This window comes from Pogoniulus pusillus, chromosome 27 (genome assembly GCF_015220805.1).
Source record: "Pogoniulus pusillus isolate bPogPus1 chromosome 27, bPogPus1.pri, whole genome shotgun sequence".
In the NCBI taxonomy this organism is placed as follows: Eukaryota; Metazoa; Chordata; class Aves; order Piciformes; family Lybiidae; genus Pogoniulus; species Pogoniulus pusillus.
The window spans coordinates 9,696,536-9,722,948 of NC_087290.1; the positions used below are offsets into that span (position 1 = coordinate 9,696,536).

At 58.8% G+C, this 26,413-nt stretch overlaps 1 protein-coding gene across 4 annotated transcripts in view; it reads left to right on the forward strand.

The window, feature by feature from the left end:
* Window positions 1–9,863: 9,863 nt before the first annotated feature.
* ABR (ABR activator of RhoGEF and GTPase) overlaps window positions 9,864–26,413 on the forward strand; it is a 41,535-nt gene continuing 24,985 nt past the window's right edge. The window contains exons 1-2 of one of the 4 annotated variants that reach the window (XM_064166539.1): window positions 9,864–10,152; window positions 24,247–24,431. In XM_064166539.1, the coding sequence (XP_064022609.1) occupies window positions 9,909–10,152; window positions 24,247–24,431 (429 nt within the window). In that variant the 5' untranslated portion in view covers window positions 9,864–9,908. Of the gene's footprint in view, window positions 10,153–19,161; window positions 19,428–24,246; window positions 24,432–26,413 lie in introns of those variants that run through there. The other 3 variants (XM_064166540.1, XM_064166541.1, XM_064166542.1) reach the window with 3 other exon arrangements.

A 26,413-nucleotide genomic window follows, 5' to 3' on the forward strand; every position in this document is an offset into this window, starting at 1 on the left:
CAGTTAAAGATAAGTATGGCAAGCATGAGCCCTGGCTTCCCCAGAGGAAGATCACACAGATACTTTATTCTAGGCAGTAATGCAAAATCCCTCACCCCAGGGGTGCGTGTTTATCTGGTGATGCTGTCAGCTTCTTTGAGCACGGGAGGCACAGCATCCAGCTGGCTGTGGTGAAGCCCTGTGGCCTTGCATTCAGCAGATGGGGCTGCAGTGCTACTCTGCCACACTGCAACAGCTCAGAAATACCTGCCCGGGAAACACTGCCTTGCTCTTTGCACGTCTCTGCCACTGTGTAGGGTCTCACGCTGGGGGAAGTATCGAAAGGCTAGAAGAAGGTCTCCCTGGTGCCATCTGCATCGCCAGGCTCAACAACCCCATGTCAAAAGGATATCCTTGCCTAGGAGCACTTTTTGCAGCCATCAAAGCCTACTTCTTGTTGCTTCTCATGCCCCGCAACCTTCTGCCTAGTTCAGTCCTGCTGAAGGTGAGTTAACAGTGCCATATGTGGGAGGGAAGTTGTCCATACTAACCATGGGGACAAAATCTGTAGCTAGTTTGCTCTGGTGGCTTCAGGAAATGAGTGGGTTGCTGCCATATCCTGTCGGATAACAAGGGGTCACCCAGCCCCAGCCCTTACAAGATAGGGGTCAGGCTGCACCCCAAAGGAGATTGCACACTAAAGTGATCATAACATGGTGGAGCAGGTATGTGCATGCAGCACTTGGAGGTCCATGGTGGAGCCTTATGTGTTAAGCACAGCTGGCAACAGCACGCAGTACGACCTCCCTCTTCTCAGGATGGGAGGGGGGAAAGAAGCACCACAGTAAAAATGAGAAAACTCCTGGGTTGAGATGAAAGCAGTTTACTAGGGAGAGCAAGAGCTTTCAGCAATTTTGTAGCTACTTCAGCTCCTTGTTGTGAGTCTTAAGTGGTCTTCCATTTTTTTCGTAAGGACCTGTGTTCAGTTTTGTTGATGAGTCTGTTAAGAACCTCAGTATATTTCAGTCAGGAAAATTCTATGGATAGGCCATGTACTTGTAGGTGTCAGGAAGAGCATGGACAGCTAAATTAGCCAAAGCATCCAGGTGCAACTTGTGGAGCTCCATGGTGGAGCAGATATGCCGAGGCAGCACCTGGTCCACGCTGGAGCAGACATCCACCTGCTGGACAGCTGCAGTGGCGCCCTCTGGTGGTTAAACCCCAACTGGCAATAAGAGCCCCACACAGCAGCTGCCTCACTCCCTCCTAGCAGGACTCCGGGGAGAGAAGCAGAAGAGTAAAAATAAGAAAACTCCTGGGTTGAGATGAAAGCAGTTTACTAGGGAGAGCAAGAGCTACACTCACAAGCACACTTGGCACCGCCGGTACCCCACTGCATGGGGCTGGTGGCGATGCAGGGATCAGCGCTGCTGAGGGGCAGCCACTGCTAAGTGGGCTGGGGGCAGGCGGTAAACATGGAAACCAGGCCGGGCCGGGTGGCACCAGGGAGACGGTTCGATGTCATAGGTGAGGTTGGCCTCATCACAATGGGCTCGCCCTGGCACCCGTATAAAAGCGGGAGCCGGGCCCCAGCTCGGCAAAGCCCACGGCGAGCAGGACAACCTCGCACAGCAGTCCAGACCAGCATGGCCCGGGTGCGGCGCAGCAGGACTCCCGCGGCGAGCCCCAGCAGTGAACTGCACGGAACCAGGAGAGCCAGATCTCGCAGAACTCGTCGCCGAACTGGGGGAAGCCGTCTGCGGAGAGGGAGAAGCCGCCGCCGGTCCGGGAGAAGCCGCCGGCGGACCGTGACACCAAGGTACCGCCGGAGAAGCTACCGGGGGAAAAGCCGCCGCCGCCGTAGCACACGAAGCCGCCGCCGCCGCTGAACTTGGGCTCCTGTCAAGCCAGTGTCACCGTGACCCTGGCTCCGTGGAATAAAACTGAAGTGACTGCATGATGGGTTGTGCATGTCCTTAATGTCCTTGTGCGCTGGCCGTGTGTCCCCAGGTATCCGCACACCTTCAGGCTCAGGTGCTCCTGGCCTGGGGACTGATTTCTTGTGGTGTGTGGTGGGACTGTTTGTGCCTTTAGCTGGCACTTTGTTAAGTGCTCTGCCACCACCAAGAGCAGGCACTTCCTTGGCTGCCTTTCATCCACCCCGAGTAGCTCCTGTTGTGTCTGGGAAGCCACCGCCTCCCGGGGCAGCCTGTTCCAGGGCTTGACAACACATTCGGGGAAGACATTTCCCCTCGTGCGCAGCCTAAGCCTCTCCTGGAGAAACTTCATCCTGTCACTCGTTGCTGAGGAGGGGAGAGGGAGGGGAGAGGGAGGGGAGAGGGAGGGGAGAGGGAGGGGAGAGCGAGGGAAGAGGGAGGGGAGAGAGAGGGAGATAGAGGAGAGAGTGAAGGGAGAGGGTGGGGAGAGGGAGGGGAGAGGGAGGGGAGAGGGAGGGGAGAGGGAGGGGAGAGGGAGGGGAGAGGGAGGGGAGAGGGAGGGGAGAGGGAGGGGAGAGGGAGGGGAGAGGGAGGGGAGAGGGAGGGGAGAGGGAGGGGAGAGGGAGGGGAGAGGGAGGGGAGGGGAGGGGAGGGGAGGGGAGGGGAGGGGAGGGGAGGGGAGGGGAGGGGAGGGGAGGGGAGGGGAGGGGAGGGGAGGGGAGGGGAGGGGAGGGGAGGGGAGGGGAGGGGAGGGGAGGGAGAGGAGAGGAGAGGAGAGGAGAGGAGAGGAGAGGAGAGGAGAGGAGAGGAGAGGAGAGGAGAGGAGAGGAGAGGAGAGGAGAGGAGAGGAGAGGAGAGGAGAGGAGAGGAGAGGAGAGGAGAGGAGAGGAGAGGAGAGGAGAGGAGAGGAGAGGAGAGGAGAGGAGAGGAGAGGAGAGGAGAGGAGAGGAGAGGAGAGGAGAGGAGAGGAGAGGAGAGGAGAGGAGAGGAGAGGAGAGGAGAGGAGAGGAGAGGAGAGGAGAGGAGAGGAGAGGAGAGGAGAGGAGAGGAGAGGAGAGGAGAGGAGAGGAGAGGAGAGGAGAGGAGAGGAGAGGAGAGGAGAGGAGAGGAGAGGAGAGGAGAGGAGAGGAGAGGAGAGGAGAGGAGAGGAGAGGAGAGGAGAGGAGAGGAGAGGAGAGGAGAGGAGAGGAGAGGAGAGGAGAGGAGAGGAGAGGAGAGGAGAGGAGAGGAGAGGAGAGGAGAGGAGAGGAGAGGAGAGGAGAGGAGAGGAGAGGAGAGGAGAGGAGAGGAGAGGAGAGGAGAGGAGAGGAGAGGAGAGGAGAGGAGAGGAGAGGAGAGGAGAGGAGAGGAGAGGAGAGGAGAGGAGAGGAGAGGAGAGGAGAGGAGAGGAGAGGAGAGGAGAGGAGAGGAGAGGAGAGGAGAGGAGAGGAGAGGAGAGGAGAGGAGAGGAGAGGAGAGGAGAGGAGAGGAGAGGAGAGGAGAGGAGAGGAGAGGAGAGGAGAGGAGAGGAGAGGAGAGGAGAGGAGAGGAGAGGAGAGGAGAGGAGAGGAGAGGAGAGGAGAGGAGAGGAGAGGAGAGGAGAGGAGAGGAGAGGAGAGGAGAGGAGAGGAGAGGAGAGGAGAGGAGAGGAGAGGAGAGGAGAGGAGAGGAGAGGAGAGGAGAGGAGAGGAGAGGAGAGGAGAGGAGAGGAGAGGAGAGGAGAGGAGAGGAGAGGAGAGGAGAGGAGAGGAGAGGAGAGGAGAGGAGAGGAGAGGAGAGGAGAGGAGAGGAGAGGAGAGGAGAGGAGAGGAGAGGAGAGGAGAGGAGAGGAGAGGAGAGGAGAGGAGAGGAGAGGAGAGGAGAGGAGAGGAGAGGAGAGGAGAGGAGAGGAGAGGAGAGGAGAGGAGAGGAGAGGAGAGGAGAGGAGAGGAGAGGAGAGGAGAGGAGAGGAGAGGAGAGGAGAGGAGAGGAGAGGAGAGGAGAGGAGAGGAGAGGAGAGGAGAGGAGAGGAGAGGAGAGGAGAGGAGAGGAGAGGAGAGGAGAGGAGAGGAGAGGAGAGGAGAGGAGAGGAGAGGAGAGGAGAGGAGAGGAGAGGAGAGGAGAGGAGAGGAGAGGAGAGGAGAGGAGAGGAGAGGAGAGGAGAGGAGAGGAGAGGAGAGGAGAGGAGAGGAGAGGAGAGGAGAGGAGAGGAGAGGAGAGGAGAGGAGAGGAGAGGAGAGGAGAGGAGAGGAGAGGAGAGGAGAGGAGAGGAGAGGAGAGGAGAGGAGAGGAGAGGAGAGGAGAGGAGAGGAGAGGAGAGGAGAGGAGAGGAGAGGAGAGGAGAGGAGAGGAGAGGAGAGGAGAGGAGAGGAGAGGAGAGGAGAGGAGAGGAGAGGAGAGGAGAGGAGAGGAGAGGAGAGGAGAGGAGAGGAGAGGAGAGGAGAGGAGAGGAGAGGAGAGGAGAGGAGAGGAGAGGAGAGGAGAGGAGAGGAGAGGAGAGGAGAGGAGAGGAGAGGAGAGGAGAGGAGAGGAGAGGAACCCCCGCCTGTCTCCAAGCTCCTTTCAGGGAGCTGTAGAGAGCCTGAAGGTCTCCCCTCAGCCTCCTTTCCTGCAGTTAAACAGCCCCACACTCCTCAGCCGCTCCAGCACCTTGCTCTGCACCCCCGAGCCTGCATCTAGCAGCAGCCCCGGGGAGCCCGGAGGACCCGAAGCGGGGAAGAGCCGTGAGCGCCGCTCCCGCAGCTGCATCCCGCGCTGAGCTCCCCGCGAAGCAGCGGCAGGGCCGGAGCTGCCCGGTGCCGCTGCCCGGTGCCGGTACCCGGGTCTGGCAGCCGGAGCCGAGCCCGAGGGAGGGGGCGGTGGCAGCGCTGCTCCTCGCCCCGGCGGGGCCGTGCCGAGGCAGACCGGGGGCGAGCAGCGAGGTCAGGCCTCGAGGCGGCGACCTTTTGGAAGCCGTGGGTGGAAGAGAAATAGGGTTGAGGGACGGGCGGACGGCCGCAGTGTGTAGCTGGTTTGCTGTGGTTGATAGAGGAAATCAGTGGACTCTCTGCTGCATCTTGTTGGGATCCTCTGACCTGTCCATGCCAAACTAACTTCAAAACCTGTGCAGAAGTTCTGGGGCCCTGTGTCTTCTCTGCGCTAATAGCCCAGCCTCGGCGCTGTTAATGAGCTTTCAGCAATTCTGTAGCTACTTAACTCCTTGTTGTGAGTCTACCATAAGCAACGGGGCATCAATAAATCACTAAGGGATTAGAGTCCCAGAGCATGGTGCTACATCAGCTGCTTTCATTTAGTGTCAAGGGAAGGGACTGTGTGTATATCACTGAGTCAAGTACCTGGAGAGTGAATTGCTTTTCTTGCCAGGTAAAGGCAGGCTGCTGCTGGCTTTCAGAGTCAAGAAAAGGAAGCATTAGCAAGCTCTGTCACCAATTCGCAGGGCTGTGTTTGCCGTTTTAAAACAAGGGGTCCCTCAAACCCAGCCCTCACAAGATAGGGGTCAGGGCTGCACCCCAGGGAAACTTCCACACTAAAGTGATCATAGCATCAAAAACTGCTCTAGAAGGGCAGCCTCTCCAGCAGGTTCTCAGCTCCTAGCCATAGAAACAGCTGATATATCTTACATTTTCTCTGGGCCACAAATTCCTTTGGATTCCTGTCTGCCTTTGCTGCCAATCCTGTGGCCAGAAGTAGCCCCCCGAGGTGTGAAATTATGTCCCCATAGAAGCATCGATGCTGCCAAGTGGATCGTGTCACTGCCTGCTGTTCTGGAAACAGCTGATCTGCAATGATGATCAGTCCTGTGACAGACTGATTAGAAATAAGCTATTGTATGAAATCTGAGCTTTTTTCTTCCAGCTAGGAAGAATTAGATCATTTCCCCCAGGGAAATTTCATGAGATATTTAATCTCTTGTCTGAACTGTCACTAACACATATTTCACAGACACAGAAATAAGAATGTCTCTTGTGATGATGTATTTAGCTTTTGGAAACATACAGAACACATTCAGGGAGTCTTGTGCTGTTCTAAGTGGTCCTTCTTCCATTTTCTTTTCAATCAGGACCTGTGTTCAGTTTTGTTGATGAGTCTGTTAAGAACCTCAGTATATTTCAGTCAGGAAAATTCTATGGATAGGCCATGTACTTGTAGGTGTCAGGAAGAGCATGGACAGCTAAATTAGTCAATGCATCCAGGTGCAACTTGTGGAGCTCCATGGTGGAGCAGATATGCCGAGGCAGCACCTGGTCCATGCTGGAGCAGACATCCACCTGCTGGACAGCTGCAGTGGCGCCCTCTGGTGGTTAAACCCCAACCCGCAATAAGAGCCCCACACAGCAGCTGCCTCACTCCCTCCTAGCAGGACTCCGGGGAGAGAAGCAGAGGAGTAAAAATAAGAAAACTCCTGGCTTGAGATGAAAGCAGTTTACTAGGGAGAGCAAGAGCTACACTCACAAGCACACTTGGCACCGCCGGTACCCCACTGCATGGGGCTGGTGGCGATGCAGGGATCAGCGCTGCTGAGGGGCAGCCACTGCTAAGTGGGCTGAGGGCAGGCGGTAAACATGGAAACCAGGCCGGGCCGGGTGGCACCAGGGAGACGGTTCGATGTCATAGGTGAGGTTGGCCTCATCACAATGGGCTCGCCCTGGCACCCGTATAAAAGCGGGAGCCGGGCCCCAGCTCGGCAAAGCCCACGGCGAGCAGGACAACCTCGCACAGCAGTCCAGACCAGCATGGCCCGGGTGCGGCGCAGCAGGACTCCCGCGGCGAGCCCCAGCAGTGAACTGCACGGAACCAGGAGAGCCAGATCTCGCAGAACTCGTCGCCGAACTGGGGGAAGCCGTCTGCGGAGAGGGAGAAGCCGCCGCCGGTCCGGGAGAAGCCGCCGGCGGACCGTGACACCAAGGTACAGCCGGAGAAGCTACCGGGGGAAAAGCCGCCGCCGCCGTAGCACACGAAGCCGCCGCCGCCGCTGAACTTGGGCTCCTGTCAAGCCAGTGTCACCGTGACCCTGGCTCCATGGAATAAAACTGAAGTGACTGCATGATGGGTTGTGCATGTCCTTAATGTCCTTGTGCGCTGGCCGTGTGTCCCCAGGTATCCGCACACCTTCAGGCTCAGGTGCTCCTGGCCTGGGGACTGATTTCTTGTGGTGTGTGGTGGGACTGTTTGTGCCTTTAGCTGGCACTTTGTTAAGTGCTCTGCCACCACCAAGAGCAGGCACTTCCTTGGCTGCCTTTCATCCACCCCGAGTAGCTCCTGTTGTGTCTGGGAAGCCACCGCCTCCCGGGGCAGCCTGTTCCAGGGCTTGACAACACATTCGGGGAAGACATTTCCCCTCGTGCGCAACCTAAGCCTCTCCTGGAGAAACTTCATCCTGTCACTCGCTGCTTGGGAGAAGAGAGGAGAGGAGAGCAACCCCCGCCTGTCTCCAAGCTCCTTTCAGGGAGCTGTAGAGAGCCAGAAGGTCTCCCCTCAGCCTCCTTTCCTGCAGTTAAACAGCCCCACACTCCTCAGCCGCTCCAGCACCTTGCTCTGCACCCCCGAGCCTGCATCTAGCAGCAGCCCCGGGGAGCCCGGAGGACCCGAAGCGGGGAAGAGCCGTGAGCGCCGCTCCCGCAGCTGCATCCCGCGCTGAGCTCCCCGCGAAGCAGCGGCAGGGCCGGAGCTGCCCGGTGCCGCTGCCCGGTGCCCGGTGCCGGTACCCGGGTCTGGCAGCCGGAGCCGAGCCCGAGGGAGGGGGCGGTGGCAGCGCTGCTCCCCGCTCCGGCGGGGCCGTGCCGAGGCGGACCGGGGGCGGGCAGCGAGGTCAGGCCCCGCGGGGGCGACCTTTTGGAAGCCGTGGGTGGAAGAGAAATAGGGTTGAGGGACGGGCGGACGGCCGCAGTGTGTAGCTGGTTTGCTGTGGCTGATAGAGGAAATCAGTGGACTCTCTGCTGCATCTTGTTGGGATCCTCTGACCTGTCCATGCCAAACTAACTTCAAAACCTGTGCAGAAGTTCTGGGGCCCTGTGTCTTCTCTGCGCTAATAGCCCAGCCTCGGCGCTGTTAATGAGCTTTCAGCAATTTTGTAGCTACTTCAGCTCCTTGTTGTGAGTCTTAAGTGGTCTTCCATTTTTTTCGTAAGGACCTGTGTTCAGTTTTGTTGATGAGTCTGTTAAGAACCTCAGTATATTTCATTCAGGAAAATTCTGTGGATAGGCCATGTACTTGTAGGTGTCAGGAAGAGCATGAACAGCTAAATTAGTCAAAGCATCCAGGTGCAACTTGTGGAGCTCCATGGTGGAGCAGATAGGCTGAAGCAGCACCTGGTCCATGCTGGAGCAGACATCCACCTGCTGGACAGCTGCAGTGGCGCCCTCTGGTGGTTAAACCCCAACCCGCAATAAGAGCCCCACACAGCAGCTGCCTCACTCCCTCCTAGCAGGACTCCGGGGAGAGAAGCAGAGGAGTAAAAATAAGAAAACTCCTGGCTTGAGATGAAAGCAGTTTACTAGGGAGAGCAAGAGCTACACTCACAAGCACACTTGGCACCGCCGGTACCCCACTGCATGGGGCTGGTGGCGATGCAGGGATCAGCGCTGCTGAGGGGCAGCCACTGCTAAGTGGGCTGAGGGCAGGCGGTAAACATGGAAACCAGGCCGGGCCGGGTGGCACCAGGGAGACGGTTCGATGTCATAGGTGAGGTTGGCCTCATCACAATGGGCTCGCCCTGGCACCCGTATAAAAGCGGGAGCCGGGCCCCAGCTCGGCAAAGCCCACGGCGAGCAGGACAACCTCGCACAGCAGTCCAGACCAGCATGGCCCGGGTGCGGCGCAGCAGGACTCCCGCGGCGAGCCCCAGCCGAAAACTGCACAGAACCAGGAGATCGAGCCGCAGATCTCGTCGTCGGACCGGGGGAAGCCGTCTCCGGAGCGCGAGAAGCCGCCGCCGGTCCGGGAGAAGCCGCCGGCGGACCGTGACACCAAGGTACCGCCGGAGAAGCTACCGGGGGAAAAGCCGCCGCCGCCGTAGCACACGAAGCCGCCGCCGCTGCTGAACATGACTCCAGCACTTGGGCTCCTGTCAAGCCAGTGTCACCGTGACCCTGGCTCCGTGGAATAAAAGTGAAGTGACTGCATGATGGGTTGTGCATGTCCTTAATGTCCTTGTGCGCTGGCCGTGTGTCCCCAGGTATCCGCACACCTTCAGGCTCAGGTGCTCCTGGCCTGGGGACTGATTTCTTGTGGTGTGCGGTGGGACTGTTTGTGCCTTTAGCTGGCACTTTGTTAAGTGCTCTGCCACCACCAAGAGCAGGCACTTCCGAGGCTGCCTTTTATCAACCCAGAGCACCTACTTTTCCGGCTGGAAAAGACCTTTAAGATCCTGAAGATCAGCCTTTAACCTATCAGTGCCAGGTCAACCATGTCCCACAGTACCACATCTAAACGGCTTTTCAGTCCCTGGGGCACCTTCAAGGAGTTTTCTCTCATCCTGTCACTTGTTTCTTGGAAAAAAGACCAACCCCACACTTGGCTCCAACCTCCCTTCAGGGAGTTGTAGGGAGCTAGACGGTCTCCTCTCAGTCTCCTTTTCTCCAAGCTAAACCTCCCCAGATCCTTCAGCCGCTCCATCACCGGCGCTGCATTTCCTCCAGCCCGCATCCCGCAGCAGCCTCGGGGAGTCCGGAGAACCCGAAGCGGGGAGGAGCTGTGAGTGCTGCTCCTGCATCCGAATCCCGCGCTGAGTTCCCCGGGAAGCAGCAGCACTGCCGGAGGTATTCGGGTCTGGCAGCCGGGGCTGAACCCTGGGGGCGGTGGCAGCGCTGCTCCCCGCCCCGGCGGGGCCGTGCCAAGGTGGGGCGGGCCGGGGGCGGGCAGCGACGTCAGGCCCCGCGGCGGCGGCGGGGGGCGGAAGGCGGTGGCTGGGTTTTGGAAGCCGGGGGTGGGAGGAAAACTTCGGTGTGGGGCGGGGGGATGGCGGCGGGCGAGGCGGCGCGGGCGGACTTCGCTCGGCACTGGCAGGCGGAGTTCCCGGGGGAACCGGCGCCCCGCATGGAGCTGGGCTCAGTGCGGGCAATGGAACGGGAGCTGGAGCGCTGCCGCCGCCACCTCCGGCACCTGCAGCGGGCGCTGGCGGAGGAGCGGTTCAAGGTTGGCTACCTGGAGGCGGCCCTGGCCCGGGCCCCCGCCCCACCGCCGGCTCCGGCCCTTCCCGCCGCTACCCGCTCGCCGCCCAGCCCCGCCGGCAGCTCCGCGGAGGGCGGCAGCTCGGACGCAGAGGACGCTTCCTCGGCAGGTGGGTGCCGCGGCTCGGCCGTCACCACCCTGCGGCCCAGGGCATCTCGCACCGGCCACCGGCATGTCCCTAGTCCGACTAGACGGTCGAGGGCATTCCCAGCCCCCGGGGGATCCCCATCCTTAGCTGCTGTCCCGTACTCATGGCACAGTGAAGGATGCACTGTGCCATCCCATCCCCATGTCTCTGTGCCACTGCTAAAGCCAGCCCAAGCCCCCATGCAGTCCCTGGCACACAGCCGATGCACCCTGTGCTGTGGCAGCACATCCAGGGAGGGGCACTCCGTGCTGTCACATAGCTGAGAGCACCCCAGGCCCTTGTGCCAGTTCCCTCAAACAGCTAATGCCACCCCCGGGCCTTCTGCTGTCTATGTTCCATCACTAAGGTCACCCCAATCTACTGTCCCTCCTATTCCACTTCTGAGGGCATCCTATGCAATGGGAGGAGGGCAGGGGGGTGGTTGTGTCCCCTCCAGCTGGCTCTTGGTGATGTGCTACTGCCCCAGGAGCCACCTCTGGGGTTGGGCAACTGTATACAAGTCACTTCCTCCAGGTGTGACCTGGCTCACAGGGACACCTCTGCTGTGAACTCCTGAAGGGAAGTCCTGGGGCCACTAAAGCAGCAGCATGCCAGAGTGGTGAGGTGTCCCAGCGCCAGGGTGGTGAGGTGTTTGCAGGGCGTTTCTCTGGGCGGATTGAGGACAATGTGATTTTGCAAGCGAGTGGCTGTTTGGAGGCACTGAAGGCACAGCCAGCCAGCGCTGTCACCCGTCATGCTGTAACCTACTTCCAGCGGCCTGGAAGTTGTTATTGCATCAGCTTTAATCCCATTTCAAACTCCTGACAGCTCAGTAATGTCACTTTTAATGTCACTAGTTCTGCAGCTGACTTGAGTTAATTTGGTTCTTTCTCAGTTGTTTGGGGGTGGTGGTTTTCCCCCAGGGCTGTATGGTGCGAGTCTAAGATTGGCCTGGGTGGGAAGTGCTCTGGTGTCAGCCCCGTGCTTAATATTTAGTGTGATTTATCTGTATTACATTAGTCTACAGCCTGGAGAACATCTCAGATTCCATTTCACCTTCCCAAGCTGTCTGGAGGTGAAATGTCCAAAGTGCACTGCTGCTCTCTGTACTGTCACTGCATTGTGCTGGGCTTGCTCACGTGTGTTTGTGGGGACCAGGCATGGGAATCTGTTCCCAGCCCTGTAGTGAGGACCACAGGCATCTGATATGTCACCTTCAAAGGGTGACCCAAGCTCTTCTCCAGCTCCCTGTCAGCAGGCACTGGCTGTAGTTGTTAGAGAGCTCCTGAGTGACTCAAGTGTACCAGAGCAACCAAGCTGAAACTCTTCTGACACACTTGGATCCTGCATGCTTTTATTTGGGTAATGTTCCTGCATGTTTCCAAACCCCTAAGAACAGTGCAAGGCTGCTCCAGGCCATGAGGGTGTTGATAAAGGGACTTTATCTGGAATACAGCATGAGCTCCTGAGGGTCCTGGCTTTGTGTCTTGGAGATGTCCTCCAGCCCCGCAACAGCCTTTAAGGTGGCTGGACCAAGACTTTTGCTGCCAGTCAGGAAAAATCTTTTGGGCAAGACCTTGAAATCCACATTTTCATCTGCTGTGGTTAAATGTGGCCTCTTCCACCTCTCCCAAATGGGTCTCCATCAGAGTTCACCGCTCCTGCAGCTGTCCAAGGAGGCAGCGTCCCTTCCATCGCGTGCCCAGCTCCTTGTCCCATGGCACAGCCAGGCTCTGTGCGGAGGTTGGCTGATGGCAGCAGTGGTGACAAGCTCTCCCCAGCCTTGTCCTGGAGCCTTTCCCAAGCATCAGCACTTTGCTTTGTTGGGTGTTACAAGGGTGCCTGTGTGTGCTGGCAGCACTGACATTTAAAAGCAGAATCTGGGAGCGTGTGGTCGTTCCCTGGATCCCCCTTTCTCTGGGCAATTGGTTAACTCAGTGCTCCCCTTGTTTTCTTCTCACTTCTCTTTATTTTTTGGCTATGACTACAAATTTCTGGTTGTGCTGCTGTCTGCTTCTCCTGCCGGCAACGCAGGTGGTGTGTAACTCTTACAGTGCTGCGCTGCCTGCGTCTCTTGGAATTTTGATGTGAGTTTTGGAGCTCAGCAGTGCTGTGGCTGTGGTCGAATGTGGTTGGTGCTCATCTGGTTCACTGTAACCGATGGCAGCATGGTCTGGACAGTGAGTGAGGCAGCTTGGAACATCGTCTTTAGGGGAATTACCAAGGAAAGGCAGTGCTTTCCTTTAAGTAGCTTGTGATTAATCTGATTTAAAATGAGGCAATCTGCAAGATGCCCCTGTTAGTGGCTATTGCATGAGAGTGGCACATGTGACAGCCAGATACATGATCCTGGCATCTGAGATAACGCCTGTGCCAGCTCACCCGGGACCAGCAAAATCTGAGTGTCAGCGGGCAGATGGCTAAAAACGAAGCGTGGAAAGGACTAAAATTCCCTTCATCTCGGCCATCACCTGTCTCTGTGGCTAAGCACCCAGCTGGCCTCACAGCTGAGTATGCGCGGTGCCGTGCTGGGAGGTGGTCGGGGCGTGCCGGGGCGCGGCGATGCTTTGGCTGGGTGCTGCTTCCATCACCTCCCCTCTTGCTGTGGCATGAGACTGGTGCTGGGGGTTGGTATCTCACGGGGAGGGGGTGAGCTGAGTGGGAGGGAGGTTGACTGTGCTGGTGACCGAGTGGAAGGATGTGGTGGTGGTTGTAGGGAGATGCTTTGTGCCCGGCAGCTGGATAGTGTGCACAGAGGTGGAACAAACTCGGTGCTGGGTTTCCCTGCTTTGCCCTTGGGAAGCGGAGAAGGAGGCCAGCTTTGCCTCAGAGCTGAGTGCTGTGCTCCTCTGGAAGGCTGCTGGATTTAGGAGCCCCTGAGCTGCCCTCTGCAGCACCTTGCACCCCAGAGGTGGGAGCTGTGGGGCGGGGAGCGCTGGCATAGCTGTAACAGTCTGTGGTGGGGCTGGCTGGTGGAGCTGGTTATGGCAGGATGCTGCGGCTGCCAGCTGTGCCGTAAATGAAATCCCAGTGCTCTGTTTAGCTGGAATTACAGTTTCTGTCATGGAAAGATCCTGGAATCACATGGGCTTTTCTGCTCACCCCACCACACCGTCCTTGCTAGTACCCTGGGAAATGGGAAGGGAGAGTGATGACAGGAGCAGGGTCCCGCCGTTGAAGGGTGCTGAGCATTAAAAGAGTGATGGTGTGCACCAAGGGGCTGGGGTGGGGAAGGAGCCCCGGGGAGTCTGGAGTCCCCAAGGCATCATCCACCTCATCCCCATATGCTTGGCTTGATATGCTAGGGGCTTCTGACACGATTTAGGTAAAGGCAGGGCTTGTTTGTGCTGCTTCACCCCTGCTTTCAGCTCATGCTGCTGCTGGCAAATACATGACACTGCACAAGTGGCATCTCTGTTTGTCCCAGTACATCTCTTTTGCAGCTAGGGAGGTGATGAGGCAGTGCTGCAGGCTGTCCTGAGCCATCTTTGGACCCTACTGACTCCTTGTCCCTTTCTTGCAAAATCCCCTACCACCCTGACAAAAGGATAATGGAACATAGTGAGTAAAGTCCAGAGTTTTTCCTGGAGCATCTCTTTCTGCCTGGATCAGGTTGTGGAGTGCAAGAGATGAAGGAGCAGTGATCCCCCGACACTCAGGAAGGTGAAGTGTTGTGTTGCCTGTGTGTCCATTTCCCCTCCTTTGGCAGCAGCAGTGGATCTGTGAGCTGGTGACAAAGTGGGAGATGCGTGAGTGGGAGCTGTCCCTCCCTGGGAGCTCGTCTGCCACCTCTGTACCCTTGGTTTTGTTTTCTTAATTTATATTCATCGTATTTCCCCACTGTCAGAAAGTGCTTATTTGGCTCTGACGATGCTGGAAGTTCCTCTTCGGACTGGAGAAGGCAAGACAGAGCTGCAGTGTTTAATTTTAACTGCTCAGGAGAGGACAAAACCACAGCATGTGTGTGTGTATTTGTGCCTGCTGGGGACCTTTGAACTATCTCCATCTGCTCTGGGGCCCAGCAGCGTTTTGGGAGGTGGCTTCTCTCCACAAACCCCCCTGATGGCAATGTGACAGCCAGCCCTGTGTGACATGAGGCTGCCCGAGATGGAGTCTGTAAGGTTAACCTGAAGCAAGCTGGCATTGTTAAAGAAAATCATCAATGAATGCTGAAGTTCAGGAGTTTAAAAAGCCCTTGAGCAGGGCAGTTGCTGTTTCCAAGCAGAGCTCTTAAAGGAAAGCAGTGATTGCTGCTGCTGGAGTCACTGCCCTGCGATGGGCTTGTAAAGGAGCTAGGAGAGCAAAGGGGAGACCTGTGAGCAGCTCTGTCTGTGGGCACCACTGGGATCTCTCCCTGGGGCAGAGACAGCATCAGCCCCAGCATCTGCCGGGTGGGGAAACAGCCCTTCCAGGCACCAGCACCCTCCAACCACTGGGCAGGATGGGTGCATAGTGGGATGGAGACCCTGTCCCACTCACCGGGGAGAGGGGCAGGGGCGAGCCCAGTCTGTCATGGCCGACTTTCCCCTGGCTGCTGCCTTCTTACATCAGCTCTGACATCAGCTAATCGTGGTTGCAGTGGGAATATGGCTGCCGCCCAGCATCCCAAACCTGATCCTGCAGGAGGTGGGTCTGGCTGCGGCACCTCTCTGCAGCCTTGTGTGCCATCGTCTGAGCACAGTCCCACTGCCTGGGGATTTTCCCCCGCCCCCTGCTTGAGGCAGATGATGCTGAGGTGGTGCCAGTGGCGCTAGGCTGTGTGCTTTGTCCTGGCACCCTGCAGAAGGGAAGGAGAGGACACAGTTTCTCTTTGGGTGACCCTGGCTCTGCCTGCCAGGGGGGTCAAGTGCTTCAGCTCAGAGGTGGACCCACAGGCTCGGTGCAGCAGTTGCCAGTTGTGGGGTGATTGGTGGTACCCAGGTAGGAGCAGCAGCAGCAGCAGCAGCAGGACATGCAAGGAGCCCTCATTTAGCTGGCTGGCTGCAGCCAAAAGTGCCCCGCGGGGCTGGAATACATTTGCATTGTAAAGCTGTGGAGGTCTGGTTTGTTGGTTGTTGGCTTTGTTTGGTTGGATTTTGTGTTTTCCTGGAAAGACACTTCTGGGCTGTGGGGCTCTTCTTTCGGCTCGTCCCTCCTGCCCAGTGATGCCGCTGGTTGGGATCCCAGCGGGTGGCTCTGCTCTGTCTTCTGCTGGGTGTTGGCTGCTGCAGCCAACCCTGCAGTGGTGAATGGAGAGAGATGTTTTCACCTATGTTGGTGGGGGTTAATATTTCCTTGGGCTAGAGAAGGGAGCCAGGTTTGGCCAAAGCAGCTCACAAATGTGTGCATTCATCCCAGGAAAAGGTCACCTGTGCCCCTGGTGCATGGCATTGCTGGGTTTGTCCTCCCACTGTCAGCTGGAGCAGCCTCAAGGAGCCTGGCCAGAGGGACCACAGCGATGTTGCTGCCTCCCTATGAGGCATCTTCAGACAGACTTGGCTGTCCCATCCCTTGTTACTTTATCAGTGTTTGCTAAGCAGGAACATTTGCATATGTAGATCATCAGCAGCAACACTTCTTGGCACTCTTGGCTGCAGTTGGGAAGTGGAGCCTGGCCAACCTAAGCAGAAGGGTGTAGGACTCCCTGCAGATGTGCCCCAAGATAAGTCCCAGCTGCAAAGTTCAGGGATTGTTTGAATATGTGGCAGATAGGGAGACCTTTGTGCTCAGACCAGGGCTTTTGTGCTCGGACCAGAGCTTTCTGCCATGGGTGGTTTTTGTTTCCATGCTGCGAACCAACACCTCTTCCTTCTCCTTCACAAGTGCTGCAGTAGGAAGCAAACTTCGCCAAGCCATCTTGGCAGTGCTGGCACCAGGATGGGTGGGAGAAGAATAGCCTGGGGCTGTGGTGCTGGCAGATACAGCCATGATCTCCTCCTCTGCAGAAGAGAGACTGATGTGATAGCTGGTCCAGGCTTCATCTGATACTAAATGATGAGAAGCCATCAATTTTCCTTTCTCAGTCTGCTGTTTTGAGAGGCCAAGGGCACTGCTGCTGCAGCTGGGTCTCTGCCCTCCTCCCTATTCTTGGTGTGGGGGACCTGACCAGCCCTGGCACTCCGTTTGGCTCCCCAAGTGCTGTGGGCAGCTCTCAGCAATGCCTTGAGGCTGAGGCAGAGCAGACCTTGTGGTTTCCATCCCTCAGGGAAGTGATACTGGGAAGTTTAATGCTGAGTTGGACTGAGGAGCAGGACACCCAGCAGGAAGAATCTGCTGTGCTCCTTGGTGGGGGGTAGAAAGAGTTTCCTTTATTCCTCTTTTTCCCTCTCTGCAACCTCTGGCAAGGGGATTGCTGCTCTTCTGCCAGCAAGGGACAGCTGAGACCTTACAGAGAGCCCAGCAGAGCCGGTGCTGGAGCTCCAAAAGCTGAGCTCTCAGCTGGCATTTCCCTCTGCAGCCCTAGGCTCCTCGGCCTTGGCTGTCAACTTGCCATGGCCCCGGGGCATGGAGGATTCCCCTCTCCCAAACAAATGACTGTGGCTACCCTCTTAGTCCTTGTCTACTGCTGCCAATTACAGGGTGCTCCCCAACAACCCTCTCACCCTCCAGTCTTCCCCTAGGAAAACACCTTCCTTGCCCCATGCCAGTGTTGGAGGTGTAGGCAGCTCCAGATCTGCCCTTCAGTTGCCAGCCCAGGGTGCCTGTCACTAGCCCAGGTCCAGCCCTGGGCAAGTGCTGAGGCTCACGTGGCTGTGGCTGGAGATGTCTCTTGCACAAGTGTCCAGGAATAGTGATGCGTGGGTGGGTGGGCAGGGGCTGGGCAGATGCCAGGCAGACAGCCAGACACCAGGCAGGCTGCATGGGGCCAGCCGGTGGCAGGGAGGAACCTCAGAACTCAGCTTTTGGCTCTCATCACAGGGATGCTCCTCCTGTGCTGTAGTTGGGGCTGGGGCTGGTTGGGAGTGCTAGAAATGTGCTTGGCAGCATTTCCTCACCTAGGGCTGGTCTGTGTCACCACAGGGTGCCTCTAGGTAGGGGCATCCTCTAGCCCTGGGGACAAGAAAGAGGTTTTGCAGGTTTTGGGGTGCTGTTGTTGTTTGGGTTTGTGCAGGTGAAAGCTAAAGTAAAAATAAAGCCCCATGTGTTGGTGGGGCTGCTCTGCTCAGGCTGCCCAAGGGCACCTGCCTGGGTAGGTGTGCAGCCAGATGAGGCCTTTGGGTGGGTGCAGCTCCGGTCTGGACTGGGCTGTGGGGCATTCACCTGCTAGGTCTTCCTGGTCCATGGCACTGCCAGGGCTTGCTTCATGGTGTCACACCAAGGTGGGCAGCTGATAGAGGGGGCTTGGAGGTCTGTGATCACTTCACCTGAGTGCTCAGCTCGTGCCCTGTGTTGGATAAAGAGGAAGATGTATAACAGGAGGCTTGCACGCTGGTGTGGAGAAGCTGGTGCGTGGTGGGAAGCATGTGGAAAATGCATCCAGGGAGCTGTGGATGGAAAAGCAGCTGCCCCCGTGCCTCTGCAGCCTTGTTCTGGAGAGGGACCCGCTGCACCTTGTGCTGGTGTGATGCTCCCCGAGGCATGAGCCGAGCGTGGTTTCCTGCTGTGGAGGGCTTTGACGTGCTTGTCTGAACCGCTGGCGCCTGCCTGGCAGCTCGGTGTGCTGGGCTGTGGGGGCTGCAGTGGTGCAGGGCTTGGCTGGAGGGTGGAAGTGGCTCTCCACTGGAACAGTTAAGGGGCTGAGTGGGGATAGGCTGTGGGTCTGAGCTGGAGCAAATGGGGGAGTTTGTGGGGGACGGAGAGCAGCAAACATCATCACATTTGGGTCACTCTTGCTAACAGCTCGGGGACCAGGAGAACATCAGCACCAGGAAGAGCAGGCATGGTGGTGGTAACCAGCAGCATCCCATGAGGGTGTACTTGGCTCCCTGAAATACCTGGGAGCTGGGCAAGCAAGGGATGAGACATGGCAGCTGTGGGGCTGCATCCTTGTGCCATGGATTTAGCAATTGCTCACGGGGGCAGTGGGCTGTTGGTGTGGGTCCTTGCCATGTTGGGGCTGAGTATGGCCCCTAGGGAAGGCAGGGCTGTGCTGGGGCAGCAGTGGCTCCTCTCCTGGATGCCAAGTGCTGGTAACAATGTGTGCCCCAGCCATACCAAATGCCAGCCTTGGCTTTGCTTTGTCCAAGCCTGGGGTAGACTCCATGGGAGTGGGGATCGGGTGGTGGCAGAGCCTGGGTAGGTCCTCTTAGGTTTCCCAGCTGATGCCACTCCGTGTCCTGGCACTTCATGCTCTGGTGGCTCAACCTTGTGCCCAGCAGAGCATTATCCCTCCTGCCCAGTTCCCATCTGGCCCTGCTGCCTGGTCCAGGCCCTTCCCCGTATGGCTGAGCCCCAGGCAGGACGTGGCCAAAGACACTGGTGGGGGATGCTGCCCACCCGGGCAGGACTGGGGCATTGGTGTGGGCACAAGCTGAATGAGGGCAGCCACTGCACTTGAACGCTTGGCTGCCGCCCTGACATATTGGGGTTGATGACTCTGGCACTTTTTATTTCCTTTGGCTGCATGCAGCTGGGGAGGGTGCTTTAACCCCTGCCTGCCTGTGCCCAGCTCTGCCCACCCTGGGTGTTTGGGGCACAGCAGCTCCCAGAACCTGAGGGTCCCAGTTCTTCCTGGAGCTGGAGAAGCAGGACCAGGAGGAGATTTTGTCCTTCAGCCTTAGAGACTTGGGGGACTGGGGCGGTTTTGCTGGGGAGGGGGCAGCGCACCCCCGGGGCACAGAAAGGCGGTAGGAGCACGGTGGAAGGGGCGATGGAGCCGGACTCCCTTTTTACTACAAACGAGCGTGGTGGGGAAGGGGGTGGCCCGGGGCCAGCCGCATGCCCCTGTGCCACCACTATCGTCTACTCCTCCTCGTCGCCGGTCCCCAGACCTCCGCGGAGGGTCGACGCGGCTGCGTGCAGCGGGACGCCGAGCCGGGCTCCCCGCGGCAGGGCAGAGGCGGGAGGCGGGACGCGCTGCCATCGCCAGGCGGCACCTTCTTCCCTGGGCACCCCCGGCACAAAATCCATCGTGCGGGCGGGCAGGCGGCCGTGCCCGGCCCCTCCATCCAGCCCCCGCCCGGGCCTGCCGCCCCCCCGCCTCCCGCCCTCGCCCGCCGCCTTTGTTGTGAGATGAGAAGCGGCTGGCGGGGCTGAGAACCGGCACGGCCCCCCCAGCATGGAGCCGCTGAGCCACCGCGGCCTGCCCCGGCTCTCCTGGATCGACACCCTCTACAGCAGTACGTGGGCTGGGCTGGGCTGGGCTGGGGGGCGGCCGGGGGGGTCCCCGCTACCTGTTGTGTAACGCTGCGTCGCGCAGGGAGGGATACTGTGCTGGGGAGGCATGGTGGGCACTGGTCAGAGACGCTGTGCTGGGGAGGGACGCCGTGCTTGGTGGGCACTGGGCAGGGATGCTGTGCTGGGGAGGGATGCCGTACTGGTGGGCATGGGCAGGGATGCTGTGCTGGGGAGGGATGCTGTGCTGGTGGGCACTGGGCAGGGATGCTGTGCTGGGGAGAGATGCTGTGCTGGTGGGCACTGGGCAGGGATGCTGTGCTGGGGAGGGATGCTGTGCTGGTGGGCATGGGCAGGGATGCTGTGCTGGGGAGAGATGCTGTACTAGTGGTCACTGTGAGGGATGCTGTGCCAATGAACCCGGTCTGGGGGGCTGCCGGGCTGAGCTGAGCCCAGACAGGGGGTAGGTGATGCTGGCATAGGGGGTTGTGATGCCCTTCCTGAGCATCTCAGTAACAGGGAAGCACTGGCTGGAGTTGGTCCAGCATTCCCCAGGCTCTGGGTGCCAGCTGCCCACTCTGAAGGCTGTATGATAGGCTATGGTGGTTCCAGTGCAGTGGAGCTTAGTGGGGCTGACTGGGGCTGGAGCAGCCTGACAGCTGGCACTGCCCAGAGGTCCTTGGGGACGTGGGTGCTTTCTGCCCTTGGTCTCATGCCTGTGCCTGTGGGAAGGAGCCTCTCCCTATGTGGGTTTTGCAGTGAGTTCCAACGCTGTGCCAAGGATGCTGTGGCAATGCAGTGTCGGTACCCAGGGGCTGGCAGCTGGCAGGGACAGGGGTGTCCTGCAGCAGCCCAAGAGATGCTAATCCCCCATCCCCTGGATGGGCAGCAAGGAGGAACAAGCCCCAGAGCCATGCTAGCCCCAGTCCTGCAGCAGCTATCTCAGCAGTGGCCAAAAGAGACCAGTGGAGACTGCTAGGGGATGAGAAGACTCAATCACAGGGTTCCCGTTGTTCATTCTGGGGCGGCACTGAGCTGTGTGGGCAGCCTGGGAGAGGGCTTGGAGGTGCAGTGTTGAGCTTAGAGCCTGGCATTTGTGGGGCACCGAGATTTGACATGGGTGTGTGGGAAGGTGGGGTGCTTTGGAGGAGGGGACATGGGCACCTGCCATCCCCTGGAGTGAGTGGGGACACATTGCATAGGGCTGAGCCCCCCCAAGTTTTCCAGCCTGAATCTTCTGACACCCACAGCTGGAGGCCACATCCAGCAGCAGCAGTCCCAGGGTCTGGCATGGCTTGTGCAGGCAGCTGGGCTGGTGCCTGGGAGCAGCATCTAGCCCCAACCTCCATACCCTCCTTCCCAGCCCTGGCATCTCTGTAAGGTGATGGCTCTGCCATCCCAAATCCTGTTCTGCTGCCTTCACCAAGGGAGGGAAGAGGTATGGGAGAGGCTGCTTGATGTGCCTGTGTTTTGGGGAAGAGAGGACAGGCTCTGGCCTCTGTCACACCTGGGGAGGTGGTGACGATGTGAAGGAGCTGCTGCTTGTGTTGAGCCTCCCTCTGGAGGAGGCCTGCGGAGGCAGGCCCGAGGCCAGCTCACGCATCCGTGTTGTCATGGTGAATTTTCACCCAGGCACAGGGAAACTGCAGCGTTTCCCCCAAACCCTGCAGGCTCCACGCTGCTGTTGGGCTTCTCTTGGCAGTGGCATAGGATGGGCGGGTATTGGTGTGTGCTGGTGCACTGTCAGGGTGCCAGGGAGCAGCATGTGCCTGGCTGGAAAGTGAAGAAAATGCTACCCTGAGCTGGTGTGACTGCTGCCTCTGCCTGGGGCAGGCAGGAGCTGGGTGCTGCCTGTGGCTCTCAGGGACCATCATGCTGGGATTAGTCTGGGTCAGACCTGGGAAGATGTGGCAGGGCAGAAACGTTATTTTTCTGGGGAGAAGAATCCCCTCTGATGATACATTTCTGACTGTGACCCTCCTGGGTCCATATGCCAGGCCACAGGACCCCTACCCTGATGGGTGTCAGCACCCCGTGGGTACCAGGCTTCGCTGCTCTTTGGGGCCAGACCCAGCTCAGGGCAATAGGGCTGTGTGGGAGCTGGCACTACCAGCTTGTTTCAAATCAGGCAATCCTTGCCTCCCAGAGTGGCTCCCCTGGGGCAGGCTGCCTCCCTCCCCTTGGTCTCCATGTCCTAGGGTGGAGCAGGAGGATTTCCACTGCTGCTCAAAAATGGGAGCAAAAATAGCGCCGGGTTTTGGCACGGGCACAGGAACAGGCTGCAGGGACAGTGCAGCTGCAGGGGAAGGAGAGAGGCACTTGGTTTGACCTCCCTGTGTGGCAGGAAGACCCAGGGGCCAGCCCCTCCACCTGCTGTGGCTGCTTGGTAGTACTTGGTTCTCTTTGTGCTGCAGGTGCTGGGAAGGCTCCTCCGCCTGGCATTCCCAGGTTACAATCCTGTACATACTGCATGGTTGGGTGGCGCAGCTGGAGCAGAAATGGAGCCATGGGGACACAGCTTCATCCTCCCTAATGGCAGGGCACTGTTATGTCAGGGCACTGTCTGTAGGTCTTGTCCCCAGCTTGGCTTTGGGACTGGGACTGGGTCTGTTCCAGCTGGGAGCCATGGCTGTCGCCAGGTCATTCCTGCATCCCCACAGCCCCGTCCCTTCCCCCTCAGTGTCTTTGCTGCTATCTTCTTCCCTGCACCACTGTAGATGACACCTCCCAGGTGCCTCATTAAAGTTGTGTTCCTCATTACCTTGCTGCCATACCACCCGAGCCTGTGCTCTCAGATCTCCCACAGTGCCAGTGCCACTCTGGGAGGTCCTGTTGCCCACTCCATGGTTAAAGCCAGAGCTGTGGATCTTGGCCGTGGTGGAGAGGAGGGAGTGGACTCTGATGGCCTTTGAGTTGGTATGCTTGGTGGGGACTGTTCCCTCTCTACTGCCTTGGCTCCCCCTTAGACTCCTCCTGATGGGGAAGTGCACTTGAATGAGAGGTTTGGGTTCCTCTGGGGCATCTGCAACCCAAGGACATTGTTTGGTTGGGTAGGCTTAGGAGAGCTGTGGGATGTATCCCACAGAGGTGGCCCATCCTGGAGGGACGTCAGTGCTAGTGCACCTCAAACTGCCTTGCACCTGGCTGATGCTGGAGGTGTCCCAGCCAGGACCCATCAGAGACAGGAGGCACAAGGGGCAGGACAGGTGAGCACCTGTGATCCCCTTTCTTGGAAGCTGAGGACCAGGGAGAGTTGTGGACTCCCTTACCTGTCCTTTCAGCTTGCTCATTCCCACTTAGTTCCTGGGTTGAACAGGGGCTGTGGTGGCCCAGTGAGGGTGGCACTTCAGCCTCTGAAGGCTGGGTGTTAGCTGCTAATTTCTAATGAAGCAAGGTCTGAGAGGGGCTGTGGTGTTCTGGCAGAGCCAGGATGCATCTGGCTCATGTCAGAGCCCTTCTCCATCCCAGTGCCAGAAGCAGGATGGGATCCCTCCATCCCTCCCCACAACCAGCAGCAAGGCTCCTGAGCAGGCTTTGCGGTGCTCTTTGAGTTAAAAGATTGATGTCCACTTTCAATACGAAGCTGAATGCAACATTAATGTGCTGAGCCATGTTGGTGGGAGCCAGGGGAGTCCTCAGCCAGGGTGACAGGGTTATGGGGGCACAAAGCAGCAGTGGTGTGGGATTTGGTCTGGGATAGCTGTTCCAGCCCCCATGCTCCCCATTTTGCCAGGGGCATCGACTTCTGCCTGTGCCCAAGGAGCCTCTGGGGACAGCCATGGGGCTGCTGGGTGGGGACTGAGGGGCTGGCACAGGGTTGAGTTGGGCAAGCTGTGCCTACTGCCTCTTTGGGGGATGCTGAGGGGGTGCTGGCCACAGGCTCTAGAGGGGGTGCTGGCTGCACCCCGCGACCGCCCCTGCCGCAGCCGGGCTCCCTTCCCCCTCCCCTTTGTCAGTATCTCGGGGCTGCTGCAGCCGCCTCTTCCCGCCGCCACCAGCCGCTGCCGTTCCCATGGTAACAGGTTAGGATGTACCCCGGTCCCTGCTGCGCCCCAGGGGCCCGACGCAGACCCTGGGCCTCCCCTCACACCCATCTGGGGCTGAATGTCTTTTGCTGGGCCACGGGTGATGGGTGGAACAGTGTGGGGCATCCAGAAATGGATGCTGGCCTGGCAATGGCCTCCTGCACGGCTGTGGAAAGCAGACCCCTTCTGACCTCCTCAGTTTGGCCTGAGCTGCCCACCCACCACAGACCTGTCCCCATGCCTCTTTTTTCCAGGAGGTTGGCACTGTCCTTCATGCTGTGGACCCAGGCATCCTGGCACCCGCTCCCACGCTCCTAGGAGGATGGGCATGGGGAAGCAGAGAGGATGGCGGCCGTGGCTGCCAGCCCAGCTCTGTCACTCCCTGGGGATGGCACGGGGATGGCAGCTGCCGGGCAAGCAGGGTCTTGCATGGGGCCAGGGCGTCTGGCAGAGCAGCTGTCCCTGCACAGAGGAGACCCGAGGGCTCTCGGTGCGTTAATTATGCAAATATAGGGAAGTGTGTCGAGCAGAGGACGCCCTGAGGGCTGAAGATGCTCTGTGTGGTGCCCTGCCTGCTCAGCCAGGCAGGCAGAAAGCAGGCAGCTGAGACTGGAGGGGCTGGAGCAGGCTGCAGGTGTGGCTGTGTGTGGCCGCGGATGTTGGACACAGGGTTGGTTGCCCACAGGTAACTGCAGGCTGGGCCAGTTGAGGTGTTCGGGGTGGTTGTGGTGTGCCATGTGGTGACTCTTGGCCGTGCCACTGCCTGGGTGCTCACCACCACCATCTCTTCCCCTGACAGACTTCAACTATGGTGCGGATGAGTACGACGCCGAGGGCAACGAGGAGCCTAAGGCACTGCCGGAGGGCTCGGAAACCATGCCCTACATCGATGAGTCGCCCACCATGTCCCCCCAGCTCAGCGCCCGCGGCCAGGAGAGCGGGGACGGTGTCTCACCCACGCCCACTGACGGCCTTGGCACAGGGGTAGGTGCTCGGGACGTGGATCTGTGCAGCAGGTGTAGCTGAATCTGGGGCTGGCTCTCTGGCTTGGTTGTGTCAGTGGTGGTCGGGTGCTGCTGTGAACTGGAGGACTGTCCCCCGGCATCCCAAAACTTGCTGGCCACGGCACCCTGGGCTGCCTAGAGCAGCAGCCTGCTCTACTGGTGTTAGAATCGTAGAACTATAGAATCGGTCTGGTTGGAAGTGCCCTCTAAGATCAAGGCCAACCGCTGACCCAGCACCAGCATGGTCCCTAAACCACGTCCCAGAGTGTTGTGTCTACACAGGTTATTTTTAACGTGTCCAGGCATGGTGACTCCTGCCTCTCTGGGCCACCTGTTCCAGTGCCTGACCTCACCTTGTTGGTGAGGGTGCCATGTCCGAGTGACACACTGTGGTAGAGTCAGGACGACACGGGTTGATTGGAGAATGGGATCGGGTGCTGGTAGCGTGGAATTCCCGAGCTCCGCGATGTGCCCTGCTCCAGGGAACCCCTGGGGACTGGGCGCAGCGGCTCCGCCGCGATGCCAGCTCCATCTAGTGGCACTTGGGGACGAGCCGCCGGTTGAGAAGGGACACCTTGTCCCCACCCCTCTTCTGGGGAACTTGGATTTAACCTTTCCCTCAGCTCTTCCAAAACCGTCCACGGAAAGCAGTTGGAGTTTATCCAAGATGCTTCCGAGGAAGACGCTTGGAGATCTGCGGGCCGGGAAACCAAAAGGAAAAACATGCTTTTTCCAGGACGAAAGTTTCCGTGAAGCCCGGGGCCAGTGGGGCGGCAGTCCCCGCTTTGTGCCCCCGGTGTGGGCGCCGGCCAGGACAGCCGGCCCGTGGCGGGGGCGTGCTGATGGAGCTGAGGTGCCAGCTTTGCTGGTGCCCCCACGCCGGGCCGGGGGTTTGCTGGGGAACGAGCCTGGGCTGGGAAAGGTTCAGGGTTTGTCCTGCAAAGAATTAAGCCCTTAACCCGGATGCTGAGACAGAGGAGGCAAGAGGTGTGGCTTCCTCCCCAGGGTCAGCATCCTTCTCCTCCCGGCACCCAGTGCAGTCCCTGGGGAGGGAAGGAGGGACAGGGCTCTGTGTGTGTGTGTGTGTGTGTGTGTGTGCCGGTCCTCTGCCACCCTCCTGCAGAGGGGACCTTGTCCCAGGACTGGGTCCAAACCATTTGGGCTTGGAGCTCCTTGTCCCCCATAACAGACTCTGCGAGCCCCAGTCCTGACACCCCAGGGCTGGAGTTTGGTGATAGGCTGGGTGCTGTGGGCAACGGGATCTGTCCTGGGAGCCAGTAGGGATAGCAGTTGGTAGCCCTGCGTGGACTGGGGGAAGATCCTGGATGGCACTGTCAAAGTGGTACCCTGGGGAGCTGATGAAGCATGCTGGGTCTGGATGCAGGCAGTGGAGCTGTCTTGGTTGGCACTAATGGGATTGGGAAGTGTTGGAGCTCAGCACCAGCTCTGCCTCCATCTCTTTATCTAGAGCTGCTCTTATGGGGCTTAGTAGAGCATCATCTGAGCAGCAGCATATGTCCAGCCTTGTGATGGGTGCAAGCTTGCATACGAGACTCACTTTCCAGTCTCACCTCATCACTTCTCTAGTGAGGCAGGACTGGTGTTGCTGCCTTTTGGAGGGCTGGAGGTTTCTGGTGGAGCAACTCTTCTTGCAAGCTCCTGCGGAAGTTGTGACTGTGTCTGGGACCCATGGTCATTGGAGCAGACACAGCCTGTCCCTCTGTCTCCCACCTGGGAAATGTTGAGAGCCATGGCCATGGTGTGGGATGGTGGTCCAGCACTATGGCACTATAGGTGTCTGTCTCCTGAATAAGGATCTTTCCTTGCTTTGGAGACCTGGCTGTGACAAGTAGGGTCTTGGGGACCTGGCATAGACCCCTCTTAGCAAAGGCTGGGCAAAACCTGAGCTGCAGCAAGGACACAGCTGTGTCTGTGTCCTTGCTCTGTTCTCAGAGCAGGATT